General features: G+C 38.0%; 1 protein-coding gene across 1 annotated transcript in view; it reads left to right on the top strand.

The window, feature by feature from the left end:
• LOC122556380 (arf-GAP with coiled-coil, ANK repeat and PH domain-containing protein 2-like) overlaps positions 1 to 15179 on the top strand; it is a 181625-nt gene that overhangs the window by 109399 nt on the left and 57047 nt on the right. The window contains exons 7-9 of the mRNA XM_087993958.1: positions 237 to 281; positions 9124 to 9219; positions 13463 to 13537. Of these exons, the coding sequence (XP_087850084.1) occupies positions 237 to 281; positions 9124 to 9219; positions 13463 to 13537 (216 nt within the window). The remainder of the gene's footprint in view (positions 1 to 236; positions 282 to 9123; positions 9220 to 13462; positions 13538 to 15179) is intronic.

The raw sequence follows: 15179 nt of genomic DNA on the forward strand, positions 1-15179 counted from the left end.
CCCTGCCTGTTGCATACTGCAGTCAATGTTTACCATGAAAGTAGTCCTGTCTTTTGGCTTCACTGGTGCGAGTCCTGGTAGGCCCACTGTACTCTTCATGTAACTGTCTTGGTTTGATGGTACAGTGTAGGATGTTTAGGTCATGCAGTTATAGATTGTGATTGAATATAATTCTGCCAGTGCTAGCTAATGTTTAAGTTTTAATACAGTATTTGTTCATTTTTGCTCCATATCAGATCAATGTCCTTCAATCAAAGAGAAGATCTGAAATTTTAAAATCGGTAAGTTTTTGTCCTTAAAAGTAGTTTGATGATTAAATGTTGATCTTTAAAGTTGTTTAGGTAACCTCTTTGGATGCCACTTTGAACTCTAATTACTGATCATTAACATGCGTGTCATTCTATCATATCCTCTGAGCAATGTTTGATTTGAATTGATGGTTTCTGTCAGATACCTGACCATGTTTTAATATTGACCAATTGAAGGGATCATGTTCAAAATTCATGTATTGTAAGTTCTGGCCCAATATCAGGACTGATGTCTACAGTGGATTTTCAAACATTCATATCAGTTACTTTATAAAGTAACAATGTTCCAACATTTTATATTTTCGATAAAGTCATCTTAATATTGAAGTTGAGATGAAAACTGCAGCTGTTTATAAAGTTTGTTGTGAGAAATTGCATTTTCACAAACTATCCTTGAATCTTTGGAATATTCTGACTTCTCTGTTTAATATGATAGCTTTGGTTGTTCTGAAATGTTACTGTCAAATGTAAATCTCCTTCCAATGTTGTATTAACTCTTGCTGTAGCAATGTTGCTGATTTGGTTCAGATGATGCCAATATTTCAATATAGCTTATAATATTGGCAAGTCATGCTAATGATGCAAACTTAAAGCTCCTGCACCAATCCTGTGGTTTACTTTTTTTAAAAAAATCTTTTTGCTCTCCTGTACAGGTTACCTCCTTTGGAGTCTTCATTGTGGATTACAAAGAAATGTGGATAATTAGATTAATGTCATAAATACTTGACAAAAATTTTGCCCTATAAATTGTACTACTTCACTTCCAAACCCCTTTTACTAGCCTCACTGAATTGCTGCAGTGCAAGATGGTCTTTATCACTAAATGTTACGATTTTATTCATTCATGGGATGTGGGTTGAGCTGACTAGCCAGCATCCATCGCCCATCCTAATTGCCCAGAGGGCAGTTGAGTGACATGTCGTCCAGACCAGGTAGGGACGGCAGGTTCCTTCCTTAAAGGACAGTAAAGAACCAGATGTTTTTTTTTTTCTGACAGTTGATAACTGCTTCATGGCATCAGTAGATTTTTACTTCCAGATTTTTATTTTATTGAATTCAAATTCCACCATCTGCTATAGGTCTACATATTAATAGCCTAACAATAATACCACTAGGCCATCACCACCCCTCCTTCCTCTGTCTATCATCTTACTTATTTTGGTACGTCCTCTTCCATTTGAGCCCCGTATCTCATTTGCCTCTCACCTCTCCATGTCCATTATCATTCCAACCAAGATTCTTTTTGAGTTTGAGACTGAGCTTTAGTGCAGAGACTGAGCAGTGAAAACAGTGAAGCATGGAGTGTTTCTGAACCTCTGTGATTTCAGTTTGACTTCCAGCCTTGCTATGCGTTTAGTTCACTGAACTTCTTAATCTCTTCCTTAATATGATGTCATACATGTAATTATCCTAACCCAACTCAACTTTTGCTTCATGCAGTGTCAATTCCCATTGTGTCAGTCATAAGGCAAGGCCATCTTTGATCAGTTCCTTGCATGCTTCACCAGACCTGTTTCCTTATACATTTGATCTTGGGAGGCTATTTCTAACTGTTAGAACTTTTCAAACTTTCAATTACTTTGGCTTTAAGTTTTCATTTTGAATAGTTCACTTGCTCCCTCACGTCTGTATTTGCTGCTCTTCACCCACTTAACTCCCTTAATCTCGCATCATTCTCATCTTCACCTAATTAGGTACAAGGCCTGAAACATGAACATATTTGGTGTGCACTTATTTTTGTTATTCACTGTCAGGCCTTTCTAGACAATGCAAAGGACTCGTGAGCCTTGTTGCATTTGGCTAAATCTTCTCATTCTCTTAGTTTATCCTGAAACGCAAAGGTAATCACTGACTTCCCCCCCCCCCCCCCCCCTTTGCTACCAGCTATTTACTCTTAAGTACAAGGTCTTCAACTTGTCCAAGATATGGATTTCAGTATGAAGGTTTACATTCAGCTGGTCCTGTATCCTCCTTGACTTCTGCCTCCTCCCCTCCAGTCATCCTATACTTGGCCATAGCAATGCACTCCATTTTTCCCTAATTTTCCTCACGTTCTCTTTTGGGTTTATCCTGTCCATCAGAGTCACCTTTTCAACTTCCCAGTCTCCGTTCTTAGCCCCATATTGCAAACTATTTAATCTCCTCTCATTGCAGTGTTTAAACAAGTTTGGTTTAAATAGGGCTCAATATCCTTTCAGCCATTCCCACCCTCTCTGTAAATTCTCGACTTTGCTGTGCTTTTCTGTTTAGCACTGTGTCAAGACATTGCCTATTTCAATTCCAATGTTTCTGTGACCCCTACATATGGATTTTTATAATAAGATTTCTGCCCTTACTATTGCATTAAAGTGGCCCTGTTTAGTATTGCATATATCTATGACAGTCCACGGTGCCTGAATTCTGCCTAACCGTTCACTACCTCAGGGCAGCTTTTGATATGGTTCACCAAACACACCTCCTCCAATATCTTGATTGTTGTCAGCAAAGTAAGACCGTGCTGTCTGAAAGTATATTCCAGTGAATTCTCTCTTCTTCACATAATCTTGCATCTGGAATCAGTCACAGAATTACTCTCCTTCCTCTCCTTTATCTTATTTCTTGAGGGTGGTGTTGTGATAATGTCACTGGATGAGTACTCCATAGACCCAGGCTAATGATCTGAGGACATGGCCCCTTCACAAACCTTGCAAAAGGCCCAAATTCTACCATAGTGGGCGGCACGTTGGCACAGTGGTTAGCACTGCTGCCTCACAGCGCCTGAGACCCGTGTTCAATTCCCGCCTCAGGCGACTAACTGTGTGGAGTTTGCACGTTCTCCCCGTGTCTGCGTGGGTTTCCTCCGGGTGCTCCGGTTTCCTCCCACAGTCCAAAGATGTGCAGGTTAGGTGAATTGGCCATGCTAAATTGCCCGTAGTGTTAGGTAAGGGGTAAATACAGGGGTATGGGTGGGTTGTGCTTCGGCGGGGCGGTGTGGACTTGTTGGGCCGAAGGGCCTGTTTCCACACTGTAATGTAATCTAATCTAATTGTAGCTGGTGGGGCTTAAACTGAATTACTTGAGAATGCTTTCGGACAGTGCGGTGTTACTTTTCTGACGACAATTGAAATAATAATTCTGGACTTGCAGAAAATGTCAGCGTAATGGTGACTGTGAAATTATTATTGTTGTAACAATGTATATTATTCACTAATGTCTTTTCGGAAAGGAACTCCACCATCTTGTCTGACCTACATGTGACTCCAGATCCAAAGCAATGTGGTTGTGTCTTAAATGCCATCTAGAAGTGTTCTAACAAACACTCCGGTCAAGGGCAATTAGAGATGGGCAATAAATACTGGTCTTGCTAGTGATGTTTCTATATCCTATTGAGGAATAAAGGAAACAAAACTTGCATATTGTCCTCATGTTATCTTCTGAAGTTAGTACATAAGGCTCCACATATACTGTAACATCACCCAACTCTATCTCTTCTCCATTCTCAGCTCCTCCCGTCTGTTTATGTTTTCGGTCCACTTCACTGAACAGCCTAAATGAGCTGTTATTTCCAGTCAAATGGTCTTCCATCTTTCACACACTGTTTGATCATTACCAATTCTGTTTCCTGCCCTGGTCCCTACTCTGGGCTGAGTATTTCTATAATTTTCTGTTATTCCTCCTATTGCCTCCCAATTAATCCAATTTCTTGAAATTACAGAGGCTACCTCTGTAGCATCACCATTTCCAGCCTTGCCGCAACCCATCTTGGTGAATCCCTCAATTGCATTTTTTCTTTGCCTTTTTACACATTTAGCTTTTCCATTGTTTGGTGGGTTTTCTGTTGTCCTTTCTTTAGAACAGAGAAGACTGAAGGGGGATATGATTGAGAATAAGAATGTAATGGGTATGGACAGGATGAATAGAGAGCAGCTGTTCCTCTTGGTTGAGGGGTCAATCACGAGATGGCATAGTTTTAGGGTAAGGGGCAGGAGATTCAGATGGGATTTAGGGAGAAAAGAATCTTTTTCACTGTGTGTGGTGGGAATCTGCAATGTGGTGGAGGCTGGAAGCTGGAAGCCTTACAACTGTCTTTTCAAAAAAAAATCTACCTCCTGGGGGATACTCTCCAAGACGAACCGCAGATGCCCAAAACCACGAAAGTAGCAAACCCATTCATTTATATGGGAAATTTACCTTCCCAGCAGTCCACTGGCCCCTGGTTCTGGAATGTTCCATGTAATATGTTCTGGCCACGGTAAACCGCAGTTAACTGTAACTGCAGTAACTGGACCTAAGGACATGGTGGTCACCCTGTACTTCAAATATTGTAACATTCAAGGATATGGGGCAAGTGCAAGAAATTGGGATTAGCGCACTTTTAGTGGTAATTGCATTGATGCAGACTTGATGGTTCGAAGGGTCTTTTCTGTGCTATATTTCATGTGTGAATCTATAAAATGGTAATCTGTTCTCTTGACTGTAGAATCTCCGGTTACCACAATTGTAATCCAGTTTCTTCTCTCCCTTCTGAGGATTTCTCTGTGTCACATCATTGTTTCATAACGTGCCACATTTGGCTGGAAGTTGTTAACTGTAGTAGGTCCAGTTTTCTCAGCTGACCTTGAAAAAAGCTCTCCATAATTCTTTAATAATTTCTGTGGCATGGATTTTCCCTTTCTTGATAGCAGTTTAAATTGGGAGTTCAATAATGAAATAACAAAAAATCCAGACACATTCATGAAATCTCACAAATAGCAAGTCAGGAAATTAAAAACATTGGCAATGTTCACTTTTAAATTTCAGTACAATGTGGTCAATGATCATCATATTAGTTTCTATATCTTAATAAAAAATGTTTTAAAAACAGTTAAAATTAGGAATATTGACAATTCACAGATATAAAATTAGCTTATCAAGTCTAATGAAGGTGTTTAATTGTCATAATGGACATAGTATTTCATTAAAATCTCAGTTGTGTCTTATTTCACAAAGTTTAGCACTTCAAGGGATTTTTATAGAGAGCCTAACAGTATAAAAAATAGAAATTTTTGTCAGTTCACTGTTTGTACTTTGGGGACCTCAGCAATGCAAATTCTGGAAAATACAGAATTATTTACAACTTTTGGACTTCCATCTCATTCTATATGTGCAAGGCACCTTGATGTTGCTGCCTGTTTCACTGATGATGATAAGTACTGACCGTTGTGCCATCATTACTCAAGGCCTATATACCTTGTACATACATTATGCAAGTAGACATTTTAGAGAGAATGACCTTCATCTGATTGTCTAAGTATATCTGTAATACTTATTACTAGCCAATTCCAATAATTGGAGATCATCATGCTACATAACTCCTGTCTCCCTTTGCTAAATCTGCATATTTGCATCCATTTAATTCCAATTTGTACATAATACAAACAGTTTTTTTACTGATTCTTGAATGGTCACATTCTGGACAGAACAATATAGAAACCACATTCTCTCTGCTTCTGCTGGAGGTGGCTTGTTGCACATTAAGTACAAAGTACCCATATTTAGAACTTCAATTTACTAGTACTTAAAGTGTCTCAAAGCAGTACATTTGTACTGTGAACCTATAACGGCCCATATCTCAAAGTGCACTTTGGGACAGTTCTCTGCATGAGATGGTTTTTACTGAGGTATGTGCATTGTGAGAACCTGGTCTCTCAGTAGCACCAAATTCTCCAAAATTAAACTATTACATTACATAAGCAATAACTATAAAAAGAAAAGCTAACCAACTGCACATCATTACCCAACTCCCTCCAAGGCTAAGATCCATCTCTTCAAACTTTTCTACTGAGCTTTTGAGGTTGAGACAGAAATTTCTCAAATGAAGAGCATATATCAGCCATCTTCCTGCATGGCTCCCTTTTGCTTTCTTGTTTTCTCGAATGTCACAATTAGCTCCTCAAGCAATTTGTGCTTGATGTATTGTGAACACCTTCAATTCTGTTTGCTGCTTTGTGCTTAAATAGAGAACCACAGTAGTGTTGTATGCATCACAATGGCATGCTGCTACTCTTGACCAGCTTTACCACAGCCCTTCATGTATTTCAGTGTGCAAAACATACATCTAGATTTTGTCAAGAAATACCCTGTGAAGTTCTGAGGATTGCCATGTGTAAAATTTTCTTTGAAGGTTGCTGCAAGAAAATATGGCCCACTGTGCTAGACACATGCATATTAAACATTTTTAAAGATTTGCAAGGCCCTTTCCTGGAGTTTTTGTAGGTAATAGGATGTGAGAAAACACTATCATTCCTTTTCCACTCTCAGAACTACATTGTACTTGGAATTCCTCTGAAGATATCTTTCAAATTTGGTGTCTTTGAATGGTAGAGACCCTGTTGATAAATTGTGCCACATTCAGAAAAGTATTTTTGTTGGAAGGATACTCTGGGATGAAAGTAAAATATCCTTATTTATGTCAGCGCAGAAATGCTGAGACTTATTTTTGTCATAAGTTTTTGTAGATTGCAAATCTTAACAAAGTTCATGTAAAATTTGACCTTTAAATATAAAAGCAAACATTAAATAACAGTGCATTGAATATCCCTAAATTTTACAAGTGTCCTGTAATTAGCAAACTGATCATTTATATCTCAATATCTGAATAACTGTAATGTATTTTGAGAATGGACAAAATAAAAAGTTCCACTTGCCATCATTGTGACAAAATTTGTTTAGTCAACTCTGAATTATTAAACAAACATTTAAACTAAGCTTCACCTTCGCTGAAAGATGAGGAAGCATACACCTTTTGCTGGAAATATATTACGAATGCTGGCTATGGCTTTTTATCAGCCATGATTGAGTGGTGGAGCAGATTTGATAGGCTGAATGGCCTGATTTCTGCACCTATGTCTAACGCTTGGTAAAATGTGCTGAAAAATGGACTTTGGCACAAGTTTTTCTTTTAAAGGTATAACTGTGTGTCTCCCTTTCATTTACATACAGGTGATGTTGCAATACATCTTTTTTAGAATACAAAAGATAAGTTACTTAAGACTCCAAACATGGTCCGTTTGTGAACATAGTGTACCAGACAGATCTGGAATGAATGAGACCAGGGAAATTCCTTGCATCCTTATCGCTCCATGTCTCTTTCTCAACTCAGTCATAAAAGAAGCATAATTTTCACTTCCTTCTTACCCTTTCTGTTATTTCGCTGCTTAATACCTGTCCTGATAGATATTCTGTTTGATCTTTACACTATGTGAAGGGTGCATGGCATTAATACATCTGGATAGTAGTAACAGAATCGGTCAGAGTCAGCATGGATTTAGGAAGGAGAAATCATGCTTGATTAATCTTCTGGAATTTTTTGAGGATGTAACTCTGAAGGTGGACAAGGGAGATCCAGTAGATGTAGTGCACCTGGACTTTCAGAAAGCTTTTGATAAAGTCCCATATAGGAGGTTAGTGAGCAAAGTTAGGTCGCATGGTATTAGGGGCAAAGTACTAACTTGGATTGAAAGTTGGTTGGCTGACAGGAAACAAAGTAGTGATAAACTGCTCCATTTCGGAATGTCAGGCAGTGACCAGTGGGGTACCGCAGGGATCAGTGCTGGGACCGCAGCTTTTTACAATATATATTAATGATATAGAAGATAGTATTAGTAATAACATTAGCAAATTTGCTGATGATACAAAACTGGGTGGCAAGGTGTAATGTGTCGAGGATGTTAGGAGATTACAGGGTGACCTGGACAGGTTAGGTGAGTGGTCAGATGCATGGCAGATGCAGTTTAATGTGGATAAATGGATGGTTATCCACTTTGGTGGCGAACAGGAAGGCAAATTACTACCTAAATGGAATCAATTTAGGTAAAGGGGCAGTACAAAGAGATCTGGGTGTTCTTGTACACCAGTCAATGAAGGTAAGCATGCAGGTACAGCAGGTAGTGAAGGCGGCTGATAGCATGCTGGCCTTCATAACAAGGGGGATTGAGTATAGAAGCAAAGAGGTTCTTCTGCAGCTGTACAGGGCCCTGGTGAGACCACACCTGGAGTATTGTGTGCAGTTCTGGTCTCCAAATTTGAGGAAAGACATTCTGGCTATTGAGGGAGTGCAGCGTAGGTTCACGAGGTCAATTCCTGGAATGGCGGAACTACCTTACGCTGAAAGACTGGAGGACTGGAGCGACTGAGCTTGTATACCCTTGAGTTTAGAAGACTGAGAGGGGATCTGATTGAGTCATATAAGATTATTAAAGGATTGGACACTCTGGAGGCAGGAAACATGTTTCCGTTGATGGGTGAGTGCCGAACCAGAGGACACAGCTTAAAAATACGGGGTAGACCATTTAGGACAGAGATGAGGAGAAACTTCTTCACCCAGAGAGTGGTTGCTGTGTGGAATGCTCTTCCCCAAGGGCAGTGGAGGCCCAGTCTCTGGATTCATTTAAGAAAGAGTTGGATAGAGCTCTCAAGGATAGTGGAATCGAGGGTTCTGGCGATAAGGCAGGAACAGGATACTGATTAAGGATGATCAGCCATGATCATATTGAATGGTGGTGCAGGCTCGAAGGGCAGAATGGCCTACTCCTGCACCTATTGTCTAATAGATTAAGCTTGACATTGCGGTGACATTATGCTGTTGACATTTATAAGATTTTCACTCTTGGAATTGTATGTTTTTTAATTTATCAAAATATCAAGTTATGATCTTAAAATTGCTAATTGTCCATTTTGATTCAAGATCTTTAAAGCTATGAAAATCTGTGTGCATTTAATTTTCATTGTGCAATTCATTCCTAAATTGTTCTCCTTTTGTTATATTGAATAATTTTTTTTTTCTTTTCATTTCCAGATGTTGTCCTTTATGTATGCCCATCTTGCATTCTTTCATCAAGGATATGACCTTTTTATGGAACTGGAGCCTTACATGAAGGAGTTGGGAGGTCAGGTAAGACTTCAAAACCATAAAATAAATTTAAACATTTTTAGCATTTGTTTATTCATTTGTGGGATGTGGGAGTCCCTGGCTATATTAGTGTTTATTACCATTCCCTAATTGCTTTTGAGAAGATGGTGGTGAACCACCTTGGTGAACTGCTGCAGGCTTAGAGCGGGAGTTCGAGGTTTGAAGTGCAATCATTTCCAATATTGAACTCTTTCAATATTTTAAGATTGAACAATTCAGAGCTTTGATTTGAGGTAGTTCAAAACTAAACACTGAGCAATTTATGGAAACAATTATCTACTAAATAAAAAACAATAAGTATATTTATCACCTGCATTGGGCCCCTTTCTCTTTCACAAATTTCAGAAGTGATATAGAGCCTTGTCAAACTCAACATTCAAGTTGTAGCTTGGAAGTGCTAACTTCAGGAACTTTCCAAAACCACATTTGATATCATTTGTAAAATTACTTCGAGGTGCATTTTTAATTAAATGTTCAATATTTTAAGTTTTTTAGATCAATTTTGGTTCGTCCTTCATTGAATTACAAATTAACCCCCTAGTATTCACGATTACTCAGTTGTTCAGTCTCAATTGGAAGTGGGGAGATTCAAAAGTTGAAGAGCAGTTAGATTTTGTAAATTGTGAATATTGTTTTGAAGCCAGCCATAAATGCTGTAAAGATTATTTTATTTGATGTGCCTGTTGTTAGAGATGAGTAAACCATGGATTAAGTTGAAATCCTGAATTATAGCAGCTAATACATAAATTTAGCAAATTTATTTTACTCTAAATTCTAACTTGCACATTGCATCTTCTGGAAAAAGGAGTTTAGCTTTGTATTATTCTAGGCTAAAATGGTCAATAGTTATTGCATATATCCTAATTAAACAATTATACATTCTGCTTGAAAGCAAATGGATATTTTTTTTTTGTTTACTGCAATTGTTATGCTTGTAAGTAATCCCTGATTTAGTCTCAGATTTGACTAATGAGTCAGAGTTTCAAATGATGCTAGCTACTGTTGCAGGCCAGGGTAACCATTCACTTGACAAATACGAAACATATTTATATACTGTGTTTTCATGAGCACAGCATTCCAAAGTACATCATAACCAATAAATTACTCATGAAGGAAAGTCATTTTTGTGTTGAAAACACGCATTACACAATTTATGCACATCAAGTGTAACAACCAGCCACAGAGTAAATGAGATAAAAATCGAAAGTGCTGGCGACACTGATCTGGCAAAAGAGATGGCTTCAACTCAAAATGCAAACTTTTTCCGTTGATGAAGCCAGATCTACTAGGTATTTTGAGCATTTTGTATTTATTTCAGGATTCCGGTATTCTGCTTTAATCAAGAAAATTACTTCCTTAGGTGGTTTTCAAAAGATACCTATTGACCTGGACACTACAGTGGTACTCTCACATTTTGAATAGTGCTTCAGGAATTGTGTACCTCCCAAAATATCATAGTAGCTTGCAGTGTGTATTTATCTTTAAAATAGCCTCCCCTTGTACTGTGATGCTGAAATTTATTTCCTCAATGTTCTTGACATTTTCAAAATGAATATATAGAATTGCGACATGTTGAAGAAATCCTTTGAAACACTATATTGAATTGTATTGATATCAGATTTATCACTATTACCTACCTTAATCCAGGTTTTGTAGTTAATTTGTCTCTGTAAAATTTTAACAGCAACAGATTCTCCCTCCACATGCTCACTCCATTACTGCTGCCCTTGAAAAATGCATTACTGATTTTTATCAATGACAGTGGAAACAGAAGCCTTGTTCACTGGTTTCTGCTGTGTTTCTCTGTTAAATCTTGCAGTTGTCGTATTGAATTTTTTATTGCCTTCCTCTTCAAGTTAAATACAATATCACCATGCATTCTTGATGTCTCAAAGTCATAGAGTTTCACAACACTGAACCCTTTGGTCCAACTTGTCCATGCCAACCAGATATCCTAAATTAACCTAGTTTCATTTTTTCCATATCACTTTAAACATGTTCTACTCATATTCCCATCCAGAGGCCTTTTAAATGTTGTTATTGTACTAGCCTCCACCACTTGCTCTGGCAGCTTGTTCCAGGCACGTACCACCCTTTGCATGAAAAAGTTGCCGCTTAGATGCCTTTAAAATCTTTCTCCTCTCCCCTCAAACTAGTCCTCTATTTTTGGACACACTCACCCTATTGGCTATTCACCCTATCCATGCCCCTCATAGTTTTATAAACCTATGTAAGGTAACCCCCTCAGCGCCTGACTCTCCAGAGAAAATAGCACCAGCCTATTCAGCTTCTCCCTATAATCTCAAATCCTGTAAACCTGGCAACATCCTAGTAAATCTTTTCTTCACCCTTTCAAGTTTCACAACGCCCTTCCAATAACAAGGAGATCAGAATTGCATGCAGTATTCTAAAAGTGGCCTAACCAATGTCCTGTACAGCCATAACATGACATCCCAACTCCCTATCCTCGGTGCACTGACCAATAAAGGCAAGCATAGCAAATGGCTTCTTGGCTATGCTATCCACATATGACTCTACTTTCAAGGAATTATGAACCTGCACTCCAAGGTCTGTTTGTTCAGCAACACTGTCCAGGACCTTACCATTAAGTGTATAAGTCCTGCTGTGATATGCCTTTCCAAAATGCAGCACTCACGTTTATCTAAATTAAACTGCATCTGCCACTCCTTAGCCCATTGGCCCATCTGATCAAGATCCCGTTGTACTCTGAGGTAATCACCTTTGTTATCCACTATACCTTCGATTTTGTTGTCATCTGCAAACTTACTACCCATACCTGCTTTATTCACATCCAAATCATTTTTATAAATGATAAAAAGCAGTGGACTTAACACTGATCTTTGTGGCACACTGCTGGTCACAGGCCTCCAGTTTGAAAAGCAACCCTCCTCCACCACCCTCTGTCTTCTACCTTTTTGAGCCAGTCCTGTCTCCCAATGGCTAGTTCTCCTTGTATTCTGTGAAATCTAACCTTGCTAACTAGTCTACCATGAGAAACCTGTTGAATGTCTTGCTGCAATCCATATAGATCATGTCCACCACTCTGCCTTCATCAGTCCACTTTGTTACTTCCTCAAAAAACTCAATCAAGTTAATGAGACACGATTTCCCATGCACAAAGCCATGTTGAATATCCTTGATCATTCCTTGCCTTTCCAAATACCAAGGCTACTGCACTTGGTGTTTCCAGGTGATCTTCCATCCAAGTACTAACTGGACCTGAGTCTGCTTAGCTTCCGAGATCAGGTGTTTTCAGACTTGTATGGCCATAGGTTTGGGTAACTATATTTAGAGATAAGAAAGAAAGTGAGTGCGCAGGAGCTAGCAGGATTAAATTTTTTTGCTTGACAGAAATATTTTTTGAGCAAGAATTTAGAGGAATAAGTTTTTTGTTTTCTTTGCAAGTACACAATGATTAGTTTTTAATTGCTTTAAAAAAAACCCATGTACAAAATGTTAAGCTAGTTAGCAAAGTGTATTTTTTTTTTTGTTACTGTCTTTCGACAAGAAGTGCAGTTGAAAAATTTGGTTTTATTTGAAAATTTATCTTCGACTGCTTCTACCTAATTGGAGCAGCACCACTCGGCGTCAGAGTCTGTGCCACTGGTTTGCCCTATCAGACATTTATAGCTGCTAATGCAGACAACAATGATTGAGCATTGCAACCTTTGCCAGTGTCTACATTACATGTACAGTGTTTTTGTTACTGGTCTGATGCCACAAACATATCCTTTTAAAACTATGCAATCATTCTAAATTTAAGGTACCATATGGATCAATGCAAGTTGTCTGTTTTCATAACTACCTACAGGACCTCAGCAGACGCTATTAGAATGGATGCTGAAAATTTCCAACCTTGCTGTGATGCTTCCTTAATGTTGCAGAGGACAAATTATAAAATAGGGATATTTAATTGCATCATGATTGGAAGATGCTAAATCTGTTTTTTCAAAGTGTAAGTAGGACTGAACAAATTGAATTTTTTGAATTTTTGTTAGTTTCATTATTGTAAGTATAGTCAGACCTCTGATATGATTAGGGAGAAGAACTTGTTTTTTTTTAGATCTGTCATTCATTTTATGTTACTTCATTATTTAGTTTCCAAAATGAGGAGAGATATTTATGCACCGGTAATGAGTTGAGATTCACAACTTAGAAATTTTAAATTTTAAAATGAAACTGATTTAATATTCTATTTCAACAGCTGGATCAGTTAGTTGTGGATGCAGCTAAAGAGAAGAGAGATATGGAACAAAAACATTCCACTATTCAACAAAAGGTATGTGGACTGATGTGAAATTTCGCATAATATAAGCATCCTACCTCATCTGAAAATTTCTTTACAATTAAAATATCTTACAATATTTTAAAATACTGCAGCTTACTGCGTGAAAATTAATGTTACAATGATCAATTCAGCAGCTTCACTCAGGACAATATCTCTACTTGTAGGTACTATCCCAAAAAGAAACACTAAACAAAATAAAACAATCAGTTGGACTGTTACATGTGAATTTCTAGCTTTTGTTTTTGCTTCTGACTGTTGTGAATTTAATCCTTTGAAATAGACGTCACTAAATATGTATTGCAGTTTTCTTATTTGAAGTGATTTTCATTTGAGAAACATTTTTGGTTAGATATAGGCCCTTTGGCCCACCATGTCTATGCAGACCAAGAAAGGCCAAATGCATATCTTTCTCTGAAAATTGTAGGAAAGTACAAACATTTACAGTAATCAAAATATGTAGTGGCAATGTAATTCACAAATGGACAAATAGTAGAATTTAAAACTAAAATGACACTGATTATAAAATACTGACTATAAGTAAACTGGACAGTATTTAATATCATGTCTCAATAGACTATTGTAACAATATTGGATTTAATGATTGTTGCAATATTTCAGGAGTTCAAAATTCCACTGAGTTGGTTTGAATTTAGAAAGTTTCTATATGAAGTGTTGGCCACTTTTTAAAAAAAAACATTTAGCTGCTTTATCGTGCTTTTCCCACTCATGACGTTGTAATCAACATTTAAATACTGAAATCAATTTTCTCAGTCATACTTGAGTTGGACAATACTAGACTTCTGGTATTGCTTTTCTAAGCAGTCAGACCAGGAAGTCAGAATAAAAATGGAACATGCTGGAAATATTCAGCACGTCGGGCAACATCTTCGGTAAGAAAAACAGGATTACCCTTTCAGGCTGATGACCTTTCATCAGAACTGAAGTCAGTTTGGAAATTTAGGATGGTCTTGTGTGGCACTTGAGGGTTTTAATACTCCTTTACCCATCAAGTATGATTTTAGTTGGTTGTTAGGGTCTATACATAGACACCAGAAGCAAGTTGATTTTATTTTTCTGACCAACACTGGATTTCACTTAAGTTCCTTCAGTCCAGTTTTCTTGATGTGTCTGAAGAAGACACATTCTGTTGAAGTTTTATATCTTGCGTTCGTTAGGACCATAGGATGTAAGAGTAGGAGTAGAAGTAATTCATTCCGCCCATCAAGTTTATCTCACTGTTCAGCGAGATCATGGCTGATCTGCTAATCTTCAAGGTCACTTTCCTGCCTTTCCATGACCACCACACACACACACACACACACACACACACACACACACACACACACACACACACACACACCGTGACTAACTTTCTAGTCAGTACATGTCAACAGTACAAAATATTTCTTAATTTGGCACAGTTGTACTAAATTAGACATCTCACTGGTGGAGATTACAAAGGTGGTTCACATCGGAATTGAAACATTCAATATTGAAGGTATAGATGGTGCACGTGAGGTGAAAGTATATTGTTGGGCAGAAGAAAGGAAGCTGGCTGTGTTGTACTTTAATTTGAATGCCAGCTGCTGACCCCAAGTAACCTTTGAGGAACTGATACAGCATTGATGTATTT

This window comes from Chiloscyllium plagiosum, unplaced genomic scaffold (assembly GCF_037043375.1).
Source record: "Chiloscyllium plagiosum isolate Xiang-an unplaced genomic scaffold, Cpla_swu_hap1 HiC_scaffold_13, whole genome shotgun sequence".
NCBI lineage: Eukaryota > Metazoa > Chordata > Chondrichthyes > Orectolobiformes > Hemiscylliidae > Chiloscyllium > Chiloscyllium plagiosum.